Below are 20,901 nucleotides of genomic sequence, written 5' to 3' on the forward strand. Positions count from 1 at the left end.
CCGGGACTCCAGGATCATGACCTGAGCCGAAGGCAGTCAGTCAACCAACTGAGCCACCCAGGCGCCCTCCCCAACTTTTTTCTAAGAATATATGTTTGCTTGTTTTGCAACTTCTCTTTCCTGCCAAGGTGTCCTTGATATCCTTTATTCCTCATTATGCGTGTGTGTGGTTGTGTGTGTATGGAGAGCAAACCATGATTTTTCAGGGTCCTAGTTGTCTTTGGCATACCCCAAGCTTGGGCCACATGAATGGGGTTTGGAGATGGAACTCTAATACAGTTCAGTTAACAACAACAACAAAACATCCTAGGTCTACTCAGATGTGAATTCGATTTCCTCTTACAAGCACCAGCCTAATTATTCCACTTAAAAAAAAAACAAAACCTACCTCATTTCTGAAAAGCAGGAAGAGACAAGTTTTAAAAGCTATTGCTTTATGACCAGCAGGTGTTATTTTATAAATAATCATTAGCTAGAGGAAAGGTAACTTTAATGGCAAGCTTCCTGCTAGGCGTAGGTACACCTCTTAATTATTATCTAGATACCATTTCCTTGGGGGGAAGTAAAGCCATTCTACCAAGTCCTCATTCTGGGGAAGTGGGTCAGTATACAATTTATTAGTTTCTCAATTGTCAAAGAGATTATTAACTGCTCCATTAACCTCCTACATGCAGAGAGTAACAGGAGCAGAAAGCAACAGGAAAGAGTGTCCAGGCTTTGCTTTTAAGATCATGTCTGTGGTTAATATTCTTAGGGACCAAGTTCTTGAGATCTCACCAAGGAATGAAGAACAAGTAAAACATCTGGTGGAATTGGAAGCTGAAGAACATCTTCAGGTATCTATCCTAGAGGGAGCTTCTGTTTGCCAAAGAGACTACTCCACAGTTAGACACGATGATTGGGATCTCTCACTTTGGATTGGATCTCATCTTCTCTGACATAGTGTGGAACGCTAACTCATGGAGCTGGGATACGGAAAGCTTGGGCTCTAGTTTCGACTCTGTGACACTGGGGAAGTCACCTACATTCCCTGTGTCTCATTATCCCATTCAGTATAATGAGGATAAATATACCATTCTTCTATTTCACAGGTTTATCATAAGAGTGAAAAGAGAGATCAATTGTGAAAGTTACTTTGAAAAATTGCTGAACAGGGGCGCCTGGGTGGCTCAGTTGGTTAAGTGTCTGCCTTTGGCTTGGGTTGTGATCCCAGGGTCCTGGGTTTGAGCTCTACGTCGGGCTCCCTGCTCAGCGGGGAGCCTGCTTCTCCCTTTGCCTCTGCCTGCCACTCACCCTGCTTTTGCTCTCTCTCGCTATCTCTGTCACTGTCTCTATCAAATAAATAAATAAAATCTTGAAAAAAAGAGAAAAATTGCTGAACAGCCTTTTTTTTTTTTAAGATTTTATTTATTTATTTGAGAGAGAGAATGAGAGACAGAGAGCATGAGAGGGAAGAGGGTCAGAGGGAGAAGCAGACCCCCCACTGAGCAGGGAGCCCGATGTGGGACTCGATCCCGGGACTCCAGGATCATGACCTGAGCCGAAGGCAGTCGCTTAACCAACTGAGCCACCCAGGCGCCCCTGCTGAACAGCTTTAATGCATTATTTCCATCCTAAAATAATTTACAGTATTAATGTTATGAAATGAATTGGATTGCTTGAATGTCAACTGTTAAAAAAAAAAAACTGCCATAGTTTTAAATAATCTTTGCCTTCTGCCAGTTTTAATATCTAACCATAGGGGGGACAAACAATATGACACATAGGCCCCTGCTTGGATATTTAAAAACCCTCTTGCAATATCAGTGATTCTACAATGATTCCAGTCTTGCGGGCTGGTAAAATAGATATAAATTGATTTCTGGAAACCTGTCCATTTCCCTGGAATGACCCACTTATTGCCTCGGCCTTTTACCCCTTCCAGCTTGATTTTTGGAAATCACCCATGATCCCAGGGGAGACAGCCCATGTCCGAGTTCCTTTTGTGAACGTCCAGGCAGTCAAAGTTTTCTTGGAGTCCCAGGGAATTGCTTATTCCACCATGATTGAAGATGTTCAGGTAATTATCCCATTGACCATCCTTCCAGAGTCTTGCTGGTCTACATGAACTGACAATCCATCCTTTTTTCTCCTTGGGTACCCTCTGCCAGGGAAAAGGACCTGTGGGTGCCACTGGGGCCTTCCTGCAATCTGGGCTCCCCCTGACACTGACCCGCTCCCTTTTGCTTTTGGCATAAGTGGAGTATGGTAATAAAAATCTTAAGGGAAAGGGCAAAACAGAATCTCTGGAAGAAATATCAAGTACAAACTGAAGGGGTGTTCGTTTAAGTAAAAGTAAAACCTTATTCATTTAGTTTTTAATTGGGGGCTAGCTCGGGCCCTGGGTTCCCAGAAAGGTAGGAGAGCTATAACACAACCACGGGACTGTCATCCTATATTTGCCGCGTCTGGCTGGCCAGAAGTCCTGTTAGCGCCTCATCCCCTTTCAGGATGCTGCCAGAATAAGGGAAAGGCATGACCCCAGAGCCTGTATGACAGGAAGAGGATGCTTGGGACTGGGGACCTGAGTGTTGGCATTTCCCTCACAATTGTAGATGCAAATGGATTGCTATGAACTGATCATAGGTGTGACTGGTTCATCTTAGGTTCTGTTGGACAAAGAGAATGAAGAAATGTTACTTAATCAGAGAAGACAACGGGATGGTAACTTCAACTTTGAGGCTTATCATACTTTGCAAGAGGTAGGTGTTTCCAAATGAACATCGGAGGAATGCGCCGTTTTCTCCTCTGATGACAAGGCTTTTACTTCTCCCTGGTGATTTAATGGGGAGTATTCTCCTATGATTTCCTAGCTTCTCCAATTTTCTCTAGGATCTCACAGCCAGTATCAGTGTCAAAGCTTTAAGGCAGGACCCTGAAGCCCACTTGCCCATCCCAGGAGCCATTCCATTATTTGAAATTGTCTAGGAGTGTCTTTTTTTTTTTTTTTTTTTTAAAGATCTTATTTATTTATTTGACAGAGAGAGACACAGCGAGAGAGGGAACACAAGCAGGGGGAGTGGGAGAGGGAGAAGCAGGCTTCCCACAGAGCAGGGAGCCCGATGCGGGGCTCGATCCCAGGACCCCAGGATCACGACCCGAGCTGAAGGCAGATGCCCAACGACTGAGCCACCCAGGCGCCCCTGTCTAGTAGGAGTATCTTAAGTGAACACAAACAGCCTCTCCTGCTCATGAGCCTCTCCCCTCAAGGCCCTTCTGCCCATTTCTGACCTGTGATGCCCCCAAAGCCACTTGAGAACTGTGCTTCCTGGCTGCCATTGATGATGGAATCGGGGGAGACACTGACACCTCTGACTTTCTGCTGAGGATTGGGTCTCCCAACCTGACCAACACTCCCAGACCTAGTAGTAGCAAAGTCTTGTGAGGTCTCTGCTGTTTCTCTGGAGTTTTGTTGCTGTGAAGACTGCTCCCTTCCTCCAGCTGGGTCACACACTGCCACCCACACATCTGGGCAGGGCTGTACTTGCCTCTTTGTGACACAGAGCTTTTCTTGGGGTTCACAGGGGTCCATTTGCCTAAATGTGGAGTGGGCGAATGGAGGGGAGAGGATGAAGAGATGGGGGTTGGAGGATAACAGGGAGAGGTGGGGGAGTAGCACAGAGCCAGAGAGGAGGAATCTGGTGGGTACTCATCCCCTAAACTATCAATTCTAAATGCAGAGAAGTCTGAAACTCATTTTTCCCCCTGACTGATTTGGTGGCAAAAGCTGACCTGACCTAAACTCATCTGGGGGCAAACTCTGACCTGAACTGACTTGCTACTCATTTGTTTCACTGCCAGAAATATATATATATTTTAAAGATTTTATTTATTTTTCAACAGAGAGAGAGACACAGCGAGAGAGGGAACACAAGCAGGGGGAGTGGGAGAGGGAGAAGCAGGCTCCCCGCTGAGCAGGGAGCCCGATGCGGGGCTCGATCCCAGGACCCTGGGATCATGACCTGAGCCAAAGGCAGACGCTTAAGGACTGAGCCACCGAGGCGCCCCTTCTTTTCTTTTTTTAAATGATTTTATTTATTTCTTTGACAGAGAGAGAGAGACACAGCGAGAGAGGGAACACAAGCAGGGGAAGTGGGAGAGGGCGAAGCAGGCTTTCCGGTGAGCAGGGAGCCCAATGCGGGGCTCGATCCCAGGACACTGGGATCATGACCTGAGCGAAGGCAGATGCTTAACTGACTGAGCCACCCAGGTGCCCCTCACTGCCAGATATATTAATGTCTCCGAATATGGAGCAATACCCCATGTATAATATACAATATAGGCCTCCTCCAACCTTTTTTTTCTTTTTTAAGATTTTTATTTACTTGACAGAGAAAGAGAGAGAGAGCGCGCACAAGTAGGGGCAGCGGCAGGCAGAGGGAGAGGGAGAAGCAGGCTCCCCGCGGAGCCGGGAGCCCAAGGCGAGGCTCGATCCCAGGACCCCGGGATTACGACCTGAGCCCAAGGCAGGCGCTTAACCGACTGAGCCCCCAGGCGCCCCCTTCCTCCGACCTTTCTAAAAAAAAATTTTTTTTTTCTTAATCTGAACTATGTATGGCCCCTATGGGTTTCAGCCAAAGGACTGTGAACCAGTACAAAGAACGAGGGGTAAAGGGCGTGAAGAACGTGAGAGGCTCGCGGGCTCGCTCTCTGCTTCGCCGGGCCTCACAAACTGGTGTCCGTGTCGCCGGGGCGCAAGCGCCGGCAGCGGCCGGAGGGGCCGTTTGCACGCGGGTCCCTCTCAGACTCGCCCAGGCACGTCTCAGTCCCAGCCCCGGACCCAGCTTGGGTGCCCCGGCTGCAGAGCGTTTCAGCCAGCCTCCAAGTCGGAGCCCAGGGAGCTGGCGACGGAAGTGCCTCCGCGGCCAGCGCCTGTCGCCCCCGGCCCGAAGCAGCCGCGCTGCCTCTTGTAGCGCCGGCCTCCACGTCCACCTTTTTTCGGGGGTGCCCCTGCCGGGCGTGTCCCTCTGCTAGTGAGGGCGAGCAGCTTTGTGGCCGGGGAGCTGCCCCTCCGAGCGGGCACGAGGGAAGCCCCAGGCAAGCCAGGGAAGTGCCATTTTGTCGGAAGCACAAAGCCGGAACGAGCCGGCTCCGCCGCCACAAAATGGCTCCCCCCTTTCCCACCCCGGCGGACGCCCGCCGACTCATCATGTCTGCGCTTTGTGTCCAACGCCCTCAATCCCGCAGCATCGGCCGCGCTGCCCTCTCCGTTCCCCGGAGGAAATGGAGAGGGAGGCGGGAGAAAAGTCACTAATGGCTGCATCCCATCGTTCATTTGCAAATGTCTACTTATTCTTACACATTTCAGATTTCCCAAGAAATGGATAACATCGTTGCTCAGCACCCGGCTCTAGTGAGCAAAGTGAATATTGGCCATTCTTTTGAAAAGCGGCCCATGAACGTGCTCAAGGTACACAGGTGCAGTGCGGGTTTTCCTCCCGCGGTTTCTAGAATCTCGCCGCTCCCAGGCGGGCCGTCAGTCCCGGCTCTGCCTGCAGAGCAGTTCCTCTTTTTTTTTTCTTTTTCCCCCTTCCCTTTTCTCCTCCTAACCGGTCCTTGCTGGTTTCGAGTATCCACCTCCCCACGACCCCCCCCCCTTTCTTTTTCTTTTTCTCTTTCCTGCGCAAGCTGACGCAGGTCTGCAGGAGTGAATTAATGCTCTCATCTTGATAGATTCGCTCGCCGGGAACCAGAGGCGAACGCGCCAATAGGAGCAGAGGAAGGGGGAGGCGGTGCGGGCCCCAGGGCGAGGGGGGCGGATGGAGGAGGTGACGGGGGTCCCAGGGCGAAGGGGGGCGATGGAGGAAATGACGAGGGCCCCAGGGTGAGGGAGGAATGGGGGTGGTGGTGCGCCGTGAGGTGGGGGCTTTGGGGGAGGTGGTGCGGGCCCCGGGGGCGAGAGGGGAGATGGACGTGGGGGTGCGGGCCTCAGGGTGAGCAGGCAGGGGGGATGGGGGGGTGTTCTGTAATTAATCAAGGTAGGAGTTCTATACTTTGTTTCCCTTTTCTTTTCCCTCTCTCTCTCTTTTAAACGGAGGGATTAAAAAAAAAAAAAAAAAAAAAAAAAAGGCGCCAAGTACTTGCCTGAGCTGCATTTGAAAACAGAAGCGCCCCTGCCGTGTGCGGGAGGATGACAGGGCAACTGAGCTGCACAGGCAAATGCCCAGAAAACCAAGGCATTTGTTTGCTAGTTTGAAAAAGGTTAGGGTTTTACTCCAACCTGTAACCTCTTACCGTCTTAGTGCTGATAGTTTCAAGCTTTTTTACTTTGCCCCGAAAAAGTGAAATTTATTTACCAGGTTTCCTAGAAAGAGTTTGTGAAAGCGGGCGGAAAAAAAAAGGAGAGAGCGATAATGTCACAACTCCCTACTAAACTTGGTAATGTTATGGCTGAGAACCAACGGACTCATTGGGACAGATGGTTTTCTCCAGAGTGTTTCTCCCGAAGCAGGCTTGAGAGAAGTGGTTTGCCTACTTTATGACACCGTGGAACATTTGCTAATATTTACTACCTTCTTAAAAAACATTTTTTTCCCCCTCTTCCCTGTTTCTCCTCCCGTTGGGCCAGGAAATCCCAGATTCTCCTCCCCCTCGGATTGTCCTGGCCTTCTCTTCTCTAGGGTAGTTCGTGGGTGAGAATGTTACGTGATTTTTGAAAGTTCCCCACTTTCTACGATTGAGCCCTTTGGAGGAAAAGACATGAAACACTTATAACTAAAACTCTCGAAGCCCTTGAAATGTAATTTTTAGCAAGGATTTGCATTTCTCATTTACCTTATCTGCTATGTTTAGAATGCAGCGCAGAGATAGAAGTTGATGGTGCAAAAATAATCTTTTCCTCCCCATTTACTGATCCAATTGGCAAAGCCACTCTTCCAAATAAAACTGAGACACTTAGATCATAAAATTTAAACTCTGGAAAACACCTCCAGAGCCTACCATGCTGTTTTCATGAAGGACTCAAAAGGTTATCACAGCGTTTTTATTACAAAAATAACACCATGATTCAAAAATTGGAAAATAGAGAAACAAAAAAGGAAAAACATCCCCGAGTTCCACGGCTATGGGGTGATAGCTGTTAATATTTTGTTGTAATACATCTTGCTATTTCTCCCTTCCTCCCCTCTTCCTTTGTCTCATATGTTTGTGTGTGTACATATATAAACATACATACATGAACTAGCCTTTTAAGAGAATCAGAAAGGCATCATACTATTCTGTAACCTGTCTTGTAAAATTTACAACAAATGATTTCATGTCATTACATTATCTGCAACGAGTTTTTACAGACATCACCGGAGAAAAAGTCTATGCCCTCTTGTTAGCCTGCATTGAAACTTCTATTAAAAGCAGGGGATCAGAAAAATCACGTGAAATAAGAGTTAATCGACAGCATCTCTGTCTACACCTCCTCCTTCTCTCTCAATCACATCAAGTACAGAACAAGGGACAGACCAGGCCCCAGGGGAAAAGATCGGGGACAGGAGCCTGCAGCAGTGGTGTTCTGCACATTTCCACACTGTTTTACAGTTCAGCACCGGAGGAGACAAGCCAGCCATCTGGCTGGACGCCGGGATCCATGCTCGCGAGTGGGTTACGCAAGCTACTGCACTGTGGACAGCAAATAAGGTCATTTTTCCTATAATTCCTCGATTATTTTGACTTTCTGGGGTCAGGCCCCACCTAATCACGCAATGCTCTTTGTGGTCCTCACGGCTGATGCTCTCAGCGAGCTTTTCTTTGCACCGGCAGCAAATAGGCCCGTTCAGCCTTTTTGGGGATTGCGGTTTTGCCCCAGCTACCACATTGGCCCTGTGCCCAGGGCCTGCCGGCCACTATGCGCTCTGTTAATAGGCACAGCCAGAAGAGATTGAGAGGGTGCTAAGTAAGGACCCCAGGAGTCAGATTTCAGCATAAGAACAGGCTCGAGAAAAATTGCGTTGCTGCCTCGGGCCCTGAGGGCTGAGGGACGATGTGCTAGAAATCTATAAAATCACCAAAGGGGCTCAGATGGAAAATATAAACAGGTGCTAGAAGAGTTTACTTTGCCCCATAGATCCAAAGTGAAAGTAGTTAAGGGTTTTTGGGTTTTTCTGAAAATGTTCCAAATCTGATTTTGAAGTCAGTGTCGCGATACCTTTCCTCCACGCGTTCATTGGAATTACGAGTCAGGACAGTGGGCTGGGTGTGTGACCTAGTCTGGTATTGCTTAAGTAATTCAAAAATGGCACGCTATAAATCAGAATGTTAATTCATGAGCAAAGGAAATCAATCCACATCAGATCATTCAAGCATGTGCAACCACGTGTATACCGACTGATACATTTTTCCCTTCAATTAAAATGCAGTTACCTTTAGGGTATTATGAAATGGATATTTAACAGTTGAATAATAATGCCTTAGGATGGCTGAGCACAGGAAATGAATAAATTTTAATCCAGCAGAAACTTCAACTCCACTGCAATTGATCGCAAGTAGATATTTAATTCCCCAAATGGAATTTAACTGATCCTCTGTATCTTCAGAAAAGTCTCTACACATTTAAGTAATCTGTTGTTTGTCATGAGTACTTTTGGAAAGCTAGTCTGTGTGATGATGAAGGAAAACTGAAAAAATGTCTTTGGTTCACAGATCCCTATAAGCCACAATATACCATTGCAAAATGCTTCCTCGGAATGAATAGAAAGAATTCTACTTTTGAGAGAGAATGGATAAGTGATATCTGAGTTTTACTTAAGTAGGTTATTCTGACTGGAAATAAAAGTATAGATGCTGGCATATTAAACACATGAGCATCGCAGGAGACTGGGCTGTAGTCCTGGCAGGCTCTCATAGACCAGCAGTGGTATCTAGTTCATGTCTGAAAAAAAACACATTGCCTTAATATTCCATCCTGTGTTCCCCCGTGAAAGGGGAGTGTGAAATTGACGTCTGTGTTGTCTCTGCTCAGATTGCCTCTGATTATGGAAATGATCCATCCATCACCTCCATTTTGGACACGATGGATATCTTCCTGCTGCCGGTCACAAATCCCGATGGATATGTGTTCTCTCAAATCAGAGTAAGCCTGGACCTTTTTCTTCAACAAGAATTTACAGAGATGTGTAGGAACTTAAAAAACAAAAGTAACCTTTCTGTTCTTGGTTTACCAGAAGCGGAATGCGTAATTTCTCAGTAGTGGCCCTGAATTGAGGCATATAGTGGAGTTTATAATCACCTCCTATTCTGACACACGATGTCTTTACACACTGCCTCGGTCAGAGCCCATTTCAGCTGTTAGGCTGGGCTATTAGAGCTCAGTGTTCACCATGAGTCACCTAGGAGATTTGTTCCAGTTCTCTCTGCGTTTTTTGTGGTGGGATTGATGGAAAAGAGGAGGCGGATGTTACCTGCTGACAATTAGATTGCAGTAGGATTTGGGTAGGCAGTACAATGCATTTAGCATTTTACTTACAATCTGTAGAAGAAATCCTCTGTAATATCACTAAAAGGAGTTACGTAGATTTTTTCCCCCTTTAAAATCTTATTACAGAACCCCATTGTGGCAACTGTGACCCCACATATATTCAAAGTGAATCAGAGCTTCAAGTTTATTTTTGGAGAGAGCTGACTACGCTAGTGTTTTTCAACGTGTGTTCAAAAAGAACTCGTACAAATACTAGTACTCACCTCATGAGATATCCTACGAATAGAGGGCTGCACAGTCAAGTTTGGGAAGTACCGCCCACCGTATCCCTCTCCTGGAGCGGCAGAAAAAAACACGAAAGCATTAAAAAACTCTTAGAAGTGCTGAAGTACCTTAGTGAATTTAGCTCTATATTTTCCTGAAATATTCTATCACAGAACTCTTGTTCTCTCCCCACTTTTTGTTGTTGTTGTTGTTGTTAGTTTTTATTATTGATAACACTGAATGGAACTGGTGTCCTATGGAAAATGGTTTGCCAGGTATTGATTTGAGGAGATGGGGGATTATTTACTTCTCATTTTGGTGAGATGACCAAGAAGCTCCTCGCAGAACCCCGTAGGAGGACTGTTTGACACCTTTGTGGGCCAGGGAAATTAGTGTAATTCCAAAGGGGCCTTCCCAGGAGGGAGCAAGGAAAATGAACAGGATTCTAAAGGGACCTTCTCATCAGGTCGAGTGACCGTCATTTTTTTTTCCTGTCTTATCTGTCGGTCGGATTTTAAAGAATCGTATGTGGCGGAAGACCCGGTCCAAGGTATCAGGAAGCTCCTGTGTTGGTGTTGATCCTAACCGGAATTGGGACGCAGGTTTTGGAGGTGAGCACAGGGACTTGCCCCCAGGGATGGCCCAAAGTTGTCTGGCCAACTAGCTATTTTTGCAGGGTTCTGCAGTGCTGTCAGCCTGCTAAGCCCATTCAGGATTGAAGCCATTTAAAAACCTATTTGAAAAACACTTAAGTAAATTCCCTTCACAGGCGCATAGCGCTGTCACAGATCTCTGAGCAGCATTGAATATATTTTGTCTCACATCTTAGTTTTCCCACAAGCTGTAGCCCAGCTCGGCTTCGCTTCTGAGTTTTCAGAGCAAGACTTGGCGAAATGGCGGGAGGCCTCACTCAGGAAGGCCTGAACCAACCACTAGAGGGGGTTAGGATCTATTCAGAGGAGAAGCATTACATCATCTCTGGATGTTTCGAGAAAGAAAACTAAAAAGAAGTACAAATAGGATTAAGAAATTGATTTTCAAAACAGATTCAAAGAGAAAATATTGGCTTGCTGCTTGGGTTTTGTTGACTTGTGGCTCTAATTTTTTGGGGTTCAGTGGCAGCCTGGTTGGGGGGCTCCTTTATGGTTTTAGGGACCAATTAAAACTCCTATGTTTCTCTAATCACAGAACTGAAATTTGTTTGTTTTTTCCTCACTAGGTCTGGTCACAGTGAGGTTAGAAACTGCCTTTCACTGCACTGTCGCTAACACCTAGTACAGTGTCCGGAACATAGAAGGCAATCACTAAGTATTTGTAAGACAAATGAATTAATGAGAGTTATTGAACCAAGAAAAGACCCACTCAGGAATTGTGACAGGATATGGATGAGTGGCAAGTTCATTCATCGCTTTTATAATGGTTTTTTTTAGCGTAGGAAAAAACAAAAAAATCAAAGCATCAGATCCAAAATACTGAACAATGCCCAGGAATTCAATGTCAGGTATTTTTTTCCTGAAATATTATGGTTCTTATTAAATAATCTTGCAATAAAGTGACAGGTTGTATTTATACTTTGTCTATATCATTTAGAGACCCTGGGGAGTCCCAGCCCCTCCTGATCCCCTTGAAGTTTCTCTAGCGTTCGGAGCCCTGGCCAGGCCACAGTGGACCACTTTAGTGGTCACGAGTAACTCCAGTTGCTGAGAAAATCAAGGCCGAAGGTGGCCTTGTTGTCAAGTGCAGTTGTGCTTTCCTCACTGCAGAAAGGGTGTCAGAGGTTCCTTGCATTTGTGGCTTTGTGATTTAGAAGTACAGTGCATAGAATCTTCTACTCTTGGACGCTAAGAATTGGAAGAAATCCCAGAAAAAGAGCTTGCTCAACTCCCACCCAATGCAGGAATTCCATCCATAATGTTAAATCTAGCTTTCCTTCCAACAACTCCCACAGAGAGGAGATGATCTAATTTGATAGCTCTTTCTGCCATATAGAGGAACCATCTTTCTAAAGAAGAGAGGATGCGTCCAGAATCACTTCAGTTTGGCCTCCTGTGCCCTTAGATAGCACCTCCACCTAATACAGGGACAGTCTTGCTGACTTCCTGAGGAGGAACTTAGTGATGCACGGTAAATGTATCCACACAGCATCTCCTTGAAGCTTACTGTTTCTACTGGGCTTCTTCTGCATCCCATCAGGACCTGGAGCCAGCAGCAACCCTTGCTCTGATTCCTACCATGGACCCCGTGCCAACTCTGAAGTTGAAGTGAAATCCATAGTGGACTTCATCAAGAGTCACGGGAGGATCAAGGCCTTCATTACCCTCCACAGCTATTCCCAGCTGCTGATGTTCCCCTATGGGTATACATGTACCAAGTCAGATAACTTTGATGAACTGGTAAGTTTCCAAAATGTCATTTCAGCTCAGCCACAAAGGTCTATTGTGTGGACAAGTAAGTTTCAGTCATAAAGTCGGGTACTGAGATGGGGGTGTATTAGTGACAGGTTACAAAGATGAATAGGTCCAACCACTGAGAAGATTGTGATACAGGCAGAGGTTTGAAAGACTGGTTGTGGACTTTCCCAAATTAAGTTTCCTTGGGAAATAGAATTCATGAAATTACTGTTGCCTTAATCTAGATGAGCAGGAGCCTCAATTTGACCATAAATTCCCAGGATGCGCTTTCTGCTGCTTAGGAAATAAACACTTGAATTTGGACGTGAGGCTCTTAGATTTGTAGTCAGATGCTGGATGCTAAACAGTACTGTCTCCCAGCTCTTTGCCTCATAGCTTCCTGGTGCTTTCCACTCTGTGACCTGCCATCATGCTGCACAGGTGTGTGATGTTGGGCATTAGACACTCCCTTCCCTAACTTGCTACCTTCCATCATCTTTCCTGTTTCAGGAATGAGCAAACTGGTGGCAGCCTTAAGTCAGATGGTGACATCTCAGGGGGCTACTTTACAGTTGAGCAAGAGCTATCCCCAGCTGAAGAGAACGTGCAGATACTCCCAATTTGGCTTTTAGGCTTGATTTTTGAGACCCATATGTTAGAGATAAACCCTGAGATGGGACCTTTTGGTCAATTTACTTTCAAATATGTTATTGTCAGCAGCTCCTGGCAGAAATGCAACAAATTATTCCTATTCGGGTGTATCTTTCATCTCATCCATTGGATTTTAGCCCTGTAGGGCAGTTTTCAGGGTTTTGTTGGTGAGTATTACCACTCAAGGCCAAATCAAGGGAAAAAGAACCTTAGGATTGAAAAGAACCTAAAAGGTACTTTTAGTAGACCTAGATGACCTTAAGTTATCCGAACTGGGTGCTCATATCTCTGCCACATAGTCATCCAGCCTGTGTTTGGACAGTTTCCTGCCTCCCAAGGGATTCTGTTCCGTGTCGGAGCAGACTTGATTTTTTGAGTTCTTCCTCATAGAGAGCCCAAACCTTCTCCTTATGGTTTTTACCTGCCAGCCCTGGTTTATCATCTTGCTGTCTTTGAAAAGAAGCAAATCCATTAATCACTTGAAGACCAGTAACCTGGTTCTGCTAGGTTTTTCCGTATCCCTACTCCATACCCACAGCTCATTCAAGCACTCATAACATGGCCCCAAGTTCCCTCACCATTCTGGTTTGCTATTTTCCGAACATGCTTTGGATCATCTCTGTTCTTCAAGGGTAGCTCCCAGAAGTGAACATAAAACTTGTGGGTTAACCAGCACAGAGCAGAGCGTGACCATAGCTGCCCTCCTCCAGACCGTGCACTTCTGCTTAAACAGTTGAGGGTCACATTAGTTTTTTGGCAGTAGCACCGTGCCGTTGACTCATGTTGGGCTCATTGACAACTGAAACCCCCAGGCTCTCTGAGGATTCTGCCGAGCCAGGTTCCCCCATCTGGTAATTGTACAGTTGTTTTCCTGGACCCAAGTTCAAGACCTTACATTTATCCCTAGCAAGGACAGTAAAGCCCCAATCAGTCAAAATTGGAACCCTCAAATAATGGAAAATATTTTGCTGAGCTCTACTTCTTGGAAAAAGAGACAATCATAAGGAGGTAAGCCAATGTAGGGATCTAGCAAAAAAAAAAAAAAAAAATCAACTTCCCGGGTACATCGTGGGGTCAGTACGTATTCTCTTTAGCCCCTTACTCCCACCCTATTTCCGCCTACACCCCTGAACAAGGAGGGATGGTGGCAAAATAATGACCCTGGTGTATTTATTGCAAACACCTGGATGATGAAATAAACAATGAAGGTCTGTGTGTTGTATTTTCGAAGCCAACAGAAGTGAACTAGTGTTTGCTTCTCAGTGAAAATGACTGAAACGAAAGGGCGTTGTGTTTAAGCCTGAGTTAACCAGAGAGTCCAGTTAATCAGACGGCCCGATTCTACATTCTGCCCTTGGGCATTTGATCTTCAAGAAGCAAGTGTTATCCATCTACCTTTCCTTGGTTCTCTCACTCTAGAATGAAGTGGCCAAAAAGGCTGCCCAGGCTCTGGCCAGCCTGCACGGCACCAAGTACAAAGTGGGACCTATCTGCTCAGTCATCTGTAAGTATCTAATGTGTTTTTACAAATGACCCACTAAGCGGGCACCATGTGATTTTGGGCCAGAGCCTTTCAGTGCCCTGATGTGAAATGGTTAGGTCTTTGTGTGTGGCGCCCAGCCCTGCCCGGTTTCCCCCAACAAGGTACTATGTGATATCCGGAACAAAGAGCTTCCTAAATATTTGAGCTATGTGCGTTGCTCTCTGCTTGTCCTGATCCTTCCAGCTCACTCTCATTATGTGGAATCTCTTTGCCTAAAAATAAGCTTTTGTCAAGACTTGGCCCTAAGTCATCACTTTTATTGATTATTCCTTTCTTGGCTCAGAGGGGTTTACACCCTGAGTAATGCCGTGGACTGGGTTGTGGGGGCAGAATAGGGGCAACTCTTTAAAAGGACCCAGATATTTCAGTGGATAGACTCTGTTGCAGCCATTTGTGCATGTAGAATTTGGGGAGACAAAGGGGAGGTAAATCAGGAATACTGCTAATGTCAGGAATAAAGCTGGGGAGCCTGCTGTCAGACTTTCTGAGACTCCCCTCTCCCACGGTGGACTGGGATAGAAACAAGAAACAGCTGCAGTGCTGTGGGAAATCCTAATGCACCCGTGCAGAGTCTGAGTCCCCCAAAGGAATCTCCCCACTTGCTTATGGGCAAACCCAGAAACTCAAGAGCCCACAGTTGAATGTTCAGGAGTCTCCCTGTACTCCCATGCCCATGGACCCTTTGGAAACAAATACCTCTTACAGGCACTCACTCTGTTCAGCATACTTTTATTAAACCTCTACTATGTGCTAATCGTTATGCCAAGTACTACAGACATAGAGAACCCACAGGAAACTCACTGTTTAATGTGGGAGACAAACAGGAAGACAAATGAACCTCAGTATGCTGTGTGCAGTAGTAGGCTAGATGTGATACAAAAGTGTTAGAAAGTTGGGAGGATTAAACAGGGGCAGAATCAGGAAAAGCTACATACGGAAGAGGGCAGGATTTTGATGGCTGCTCACCAAATAGCTAGAGGAGGGGAAAAGAATGGGCCATTCTGGCTCTTTAACAGCACGGGCAAAGGCACAGAAGTAAGAAACTGCATGATGGACTCTGCGAACCACAAGGAGGTTTGGAACCGCTGGAAGAAGGTGGGAACAAGGGGAGTGGGGGTTCAGGTTTTTGGGTGCCATGTTAAGGAGTTTAAGTCTTAACCCAAAGGATTCTAGAAGCCATTGGAGAGTTTTCAGCAGGGAGTGAGTGTGTTGAGGTACCGTGTTTTAAATAAAACACACTAGCTACCATGGGGAGGATGGAGTGTGATGGGCTGGAAGTAGGAAATTCCCACAGGAAGAGTAGGACTTGTTCAGGGGGAAGTGGTGGTCCACGCTAGAGCAGTGCCATGGAGGACCTAGGAAGACATGAAGCAAGGAAAACCAAAAGGCTTTGGTCAGTCATTAGATGTTGAGAGTTTCTCACCAAAGGTCATTGAACGGGGCCATTAATAGAGGGAGACCTCCAGGAAGGTGAAAGATGGGGTGGGGTTGGAGAGAGAATGAGTTCAGCTCTGGGCAAGTTGAGGCTGAGATAACTGTAGTGTTTTCGAGTGGGGATGTCCCATAGGCTTTGGGCCACACGGCTCTGGGCTTCTGTGGAGAGAGAGACTTAAGAGTGGTTGACATAGAGAGGATGGTTGGAACAGGAGAGCAAGGACATCACCTGGAGCGGGAAGAGCCCTGGATGGAGGAGGGAAGCAAGCTGTCAGACAGCAGAGGGGGTTTGTGAGGGAGGGCCACACAGCGGGGCTGGGCAGAGGGGCCAAGAAGCTTGTGTTTCAGAAGCTGGTGGGGGGGAGCAGTCGGCGGAAAGGAGGCAGGGGTTAACAATGATGAAAGGCTATGAGAAGGTCAATTATGACGAGGACAGAATATTTACCACTGGATTTTTATGACGAGCTTATTGGTGACCGTACCCAGAAGGTTTCAGAAGCATGGTGAGGGTCACTGGAGGAGCACAGGGGATGGGGGAGCGCGGAGGTCTGGTGTGTGGACTGCTCTTTGGAGGAGCCCAGATGAGAAGGGAAGGAGAGAGAAATGGAGGGTTTCTTTTCTGAGATGAGAGACTTATTTATTGGCTGTGGGAAAAGGACCAATAGGGAGGGAGAGGGGGAAGATCCAGGAGAGGGAAGAAATGAGCAAGGCAGTGATACTTCAGAGTAGGGGAGAAGAGGAACAAGAAGGAGTCAAGCAGAGGTGGGTAGATCAGGCTCGACTCAGAGGAGCAAGCCTGCAGACAGGTGCCAGCCCAGCTACATGTACGAGGGTGGTGCTGGGAATCTAAGGGAAGGCACGCTTGTTAGTCAAGCTTTTCTTTTCTTTCCTTTTCTTAGATTTTATTTATTTGACAGAGACAGCAAGAGAGGGAACACTAGCAGGGAGAGTGGGAGAGGGAGAAGAGGCTTCCCGCCGAGCAGGGAGCGCAATGTGGGGCTCGATCCCAGGACCCTGGGATCATGACCTGAGCCGAAGGCAGACGCTTAACGACTGAGCCACCCAGGCGCCCCTAGTCACACTTTTCTTTTTCTTTTTTTTTTTTTTTAAAGATTTTATTTATTTATTCATGACAAAGAGAGAGAGAGAGAGAGAGGCAGAGGGAGAAGCAGGCTCCCAAGAAGCAGAGAGCCCCATGCGGGACTCGATCCCAGGACCCTGGGATCATGACCTGAGCCGAAGGCAGGCGCTTAACCATCTGAGCCACCCAGGCGCCCTAGCCACACTTTTCTTAATGGTAGTCTTGGAGAGCAAAGGAGCAAGAGTTCACTTAGCATATCTAGGACAATTGATGGAAATCCAAAAACTGATCGTGAAAGTTTCTCCACCCCCCGATTATGGTTTTTCTTTTCTTTCATTTTCTTTTCTTTCTTTCTTTTTTTTTTTTGCTATTATGAGGCATTTAAAAGACTTTATAGAAAAAAGAAATCCAGGGCGCCTGGGTGGCTCAGATGGTTAAGCGTCTGCCTTCGGCTCAGGTCATGATCCCAGGGTCCTGGGATCGAGTCCCACATCGGGCTCCCTGTTCCTTGGGAGCCTGCTTCTCCCTCTGCCTCTCTCTCTCTCTCTGTCTCTCATGAATAAATAAATAAAATCTTTAAAAAAAAAAAAAAGAAATCCAATAATCATCGCATTTTATGTTTCAATTTCATTCATAATTTTGTCGATGAACACAAATATAATTATCTAGTTGTAATCAGTGTCTGTGTTCTATTTTGGGTCCAGCCTTTTTCAGTTAATATTATTTTGTTATTTCCTGCACGGTTCTAGCATTTCCACTCTAGGTGTTTGTTATTCCAGTAGATTGCTATACCCTGGTTATTGGGCCTTTGTATTGTTTGCTGGATGGTGCGACTACATGTTGGTACAAACATGTTGGTACAGACTTCTTTTTCTTTCTTTCTTTTTTTTTTTTAAAGATTTTATTTATTTATCTGACAGAGAGAGACACAGCGAGAGAGGGAACACTAGCAGGGGGAGTGGGAGAGGGAGAAGAGGCTTCCCAAGGAGCAGGGAGTGCGATGCGGGGCTCGATCCCAGGACCCTGGGATCATGACCTGAGCCGAAGGCAGATGCTTAACGACTGAGCCACCCAGGCACCCCCAGACTTCTTTTTCTTTTAGACGATCCTTTTGGCGTATATTCCCAATGCAAGATTACCAAGTCAAACAGAACGAACAGATTTGGAGCTCTTGTTACATATTTTTTAGGCTCTTCTCTGGAAGACTGATCTGCTTACAGTTGCCCCGACCTTTTAAACCACGTTCCATGGGGGATTGTCCTCCCCTTTGGCAGAGGAACCCCCAGGGAGGAGGGCCCTGGGATTGTTGGCGCTGGGGAGGAAGGCCAGGATGGCCACTTAAGGCCGCGGGTTGCATGCTTTCTGTGTTGGGTGGCCTCTGAGTGGAGGCTGGAGTTGAGAATGTCAGCAGAATGGCATCCTGTGCTCTCCACATGGGGTCTCAACCATCATATTACAAGGAATCTAGTTTTTTACTTTCTTATCTGAAAGTGAAAGGTACACCTTGGAAGGCTCAGGTTTAGTGTATTTCTCTTGGTAAGTTTACAGATATTTCTAATAAGCAAGTATCAGACATGTGTAGGGTTTGCTGTCTGATCTTTTGGAACCTGACCATTAATGGTCAAGTAAGTTTGGGCTGCATTTTGCCCAGAGCTGACTCTGTTATCCTTGATCCTGGCCTCATGCCAGCATGGGCAAGCACTGCCTCTAAGAACAGGTCCCAATTAAGTACTTTTTGCCTCCTGTCCTAGATTGGTATGTAGCTCTGGGCTGAACACCTGCTTCACTCCACCCAAGAGGTGGCTGGACTCCTGTGGTAGGCGAGACATTTCCTGGGTAGTTTCTCACCTGGAAAAGGCTCTGAGGAGCTGCACTACAATAGGCGAAGTTGTCACTTGAATTCTTTCTCAGAGAGGTAGAGGGTGAAAATCCCAGACCTTGGGGATAGAGGCCTGGGTTTGAGTTATAATTCTGCCACTTTGGAACCGAGTAATCTTGGTGGGTCACTCATCCTCCCTTGGTTTTTTTTTAATCTGTGAAATGGGTTGTTGAGAGGCTCAAAAGACAGGATGTAGAATAAAAGTGTTTGCAAACTGTAAGGCACTATATAAATGTTGCTTGTTAGTTTCCTGGTGAATTACTCCCCTCCAGGTACCTCTTATCTTTCACGTGGTCTGGCTTTTTTTGATAGGAGCCTAGTCGTTTATTGATAATGGTGGTTATAATCACAACTGAAATTTATTGAATGCTTATCCTACATACTTTATCCCAGCTCCTTCCCTTAATTTCTTGGAGCCTCAGTTTCCTTATCTGTAAAATGGGAATAATACTAGCATCTGTCTTGGGACCGATGTGAGGATTAAATCAACCGATTTAGCATAGTACCTAACATATTTAGTAAGTGCTCAACAAGTGTTGGAATCATACACATAATGTTCTCCCATTTAATTCTCCCTGTGAAATAAGTACTATAGTATTATTCCTGTTTGACAGATGAAACCTTTGGGATCCAGAGAGGTAAGTGCCTTAGGTGACCCAGCTAATGATTTGCAGAATCAGGATTCAATCTGAAGCCAGTGTTCTGTCCACCATGGACCTCTTAGTGGGATAGGCTGTAGTCAGGTAGCGTAAGTTAGTAATTTTGGAAGGTAGATTCAGTTCAAGTCAGCAACCATTCGGGTGAAGGCAAAGACACAAGTCACAGGCATTTATAGTGTTAATTTATAATATTAACCACTAATCCTACTTCTTCATGGTACAACACCCTGGTCTTCCCCTCCATCCAGTCCCATTCTTAGGGACTAGGTAATTTCCTCCATCTCTGCCCCCAACCTTTCCATTTGACCTCTACCCAACTTCCCTGGGAGGGGCCTCAGAGCCCGTCCATTGCTCAGCTCTCCTGAATCATGATTGTCATAAGTCTTTGTAGGTTAATGCCACCTTCCTTCATCATCTGTCAGGTCAGCGGCCACACGTTACACAGGTGCACATTACTTTATTGGTATAACCCATCGTGTGTAAGTCCTGGGCATATTATTTGATATCAGAATAAAACCTACTCCACCCTTATACTGAAAGTTCCCAGAGGGCAGAGCCCAAATCTCTTACTCTATTTGTAATCCCTCTTCTCCCACAAGAGAAAATAATATCTACTTCTAGCACTCCTCTAAAGAAGGAAGTGGTGTGGCCTCCTTAAGGTGGAGAAGATGCCAATTAGGAGAGCAGGTAGGATTCCAATGGGTGGGTGAAGCCAGAGGCTCCTAAAAACACCAAAGGAAGGCTAAGTATAGCGTCCTTTTGAATAACACCTTTTGCTTTTCAAATTAATCTTGTATTTTTTCATAAGCATGACCCCCTATGAAGCTATCCCTGCTCTCAAGGACCATGCAGAGGGGCCTGACTTATCTTTGGTATTGGTGAAACCTAACATAGAGGTTATATATCTGGAGAGGCCAGAGGGAGTAGCATAACCAGACTTTTTTCTCATTTGCCCTTCAGACCAAGCCAGTGGAGGAAGCATTGACTGGTCATATGACAATGGCATCAAATACTCATTTGCCTTTGAACTGAGGGACACCGGTCGATATGGCTTCCTCCTTCCGGCCAGTCAGATCTTGCCCACAGCTGAAGAGACCTGGCTTGGCTTGAAGACAATCATAGAGCATGTGCGAGACCATCCCTATTAGGGCTTTGGGGAATAGACACCATTAAAAGCTCTTTGATTTGAACCAAAGTTGGGTTGTGATGATTCCTTTTTCTAATCCTGATCTTGGAGCACTATTTCTTTGATTTGTGTTGCCCTAAAACATAACAAGCTACTGAGCTGTACCCCTTCATCTTTAAAAACAAACAAACAAAACCCATCCTGAGCAAAAAGACTCCCAACATCGTTTAAAAATTTTTTAAAAATTGTGTAAAATATACATATCATAAGATTGACCATTTTCACCATTTTTAAGTGTGCAATTCAGTGGCATTAAGTACATTCACAAGGTTGTGCAATCATTACCATCATTCATCTCTGGAAATTTTTCATTATCCCAGACTGAAACTCTGTACCCGTTCAGCGTTAACTCCCCATTCTCCCGCCCGC

At 46.0% G+C, this 20,901-nt stretch overlaps 1 protein-coding gene across 1 annotated transcript in view; it reads left to right on the forward strand.

Annotated features, from left to right (window-relative positions):
- Nucleotides 1-20,901, forward strand: part of CPA2 (carboxypeptidase A2) — a 22,568-nt gene extending 1,667 nt beyond the window's left edge. The window contains exons 2-11 of the mRNA XM_035021113.1: nucleotides 755-836; nucleotides 1,925-2,059; nucleotides 2,646-2,741; nucleotides 5,348-5,449; nucleotides 7,570-7,668; nucleotides 8,990-9,100; nucleotides 10,230-10,320; nucleotides 11,903-12,102; nucleotides 14,170-14,254; nucleotides 20,307-20,901. Coding sequence (XP_034877004.1) covers nucleotides 755-836; nucleotides 1,925-2,059; nucleotides 2,646-2,741; nucleotides 5,348-5,449; nucleotides 7,570-7,668; nucleotides 8,990-9,100; nucleotides 10,230-10,320; nucleotides 11,903-12,102; nucleotides 14,170-14,254; nucleotides 20,307-20,494 — 1,189 coding nt within the window. The 3' untranslated portion in view covers nucleotides 20,495-20,901. The remainder of the gene's footprint in view (nucleotides 1-754; nucleotides 837-1,924; nucleotides 2,060-2,645; nucleotides 2,742-5,347; nucleotides 5,450-7,569; nucleotides 7,669-8,989; nucleotides 9,101-10,229; nucleotides 10,321-11,902; nucleotides 12,103-14,169; nucleotides 14,255-20,306) is intronic.

Source organism: Mirounga leonina, unplaced genomic scaffold (genome assembly GCF_011800145.1).
Source record: "Mirounga leonina isolate KUSES-001 unplaced genomic scaffold, KU_Mleo_1.0 Mir_174, whole genome shotgun sequence".
In the NCBI taxonomy this organism is placed as follows: domain Eukaryota; kingdom Metazoa; phylum Chordata; class Mammalia; order Carnivora; family Phocidae; genus Mirounga; species Mirounga leonina.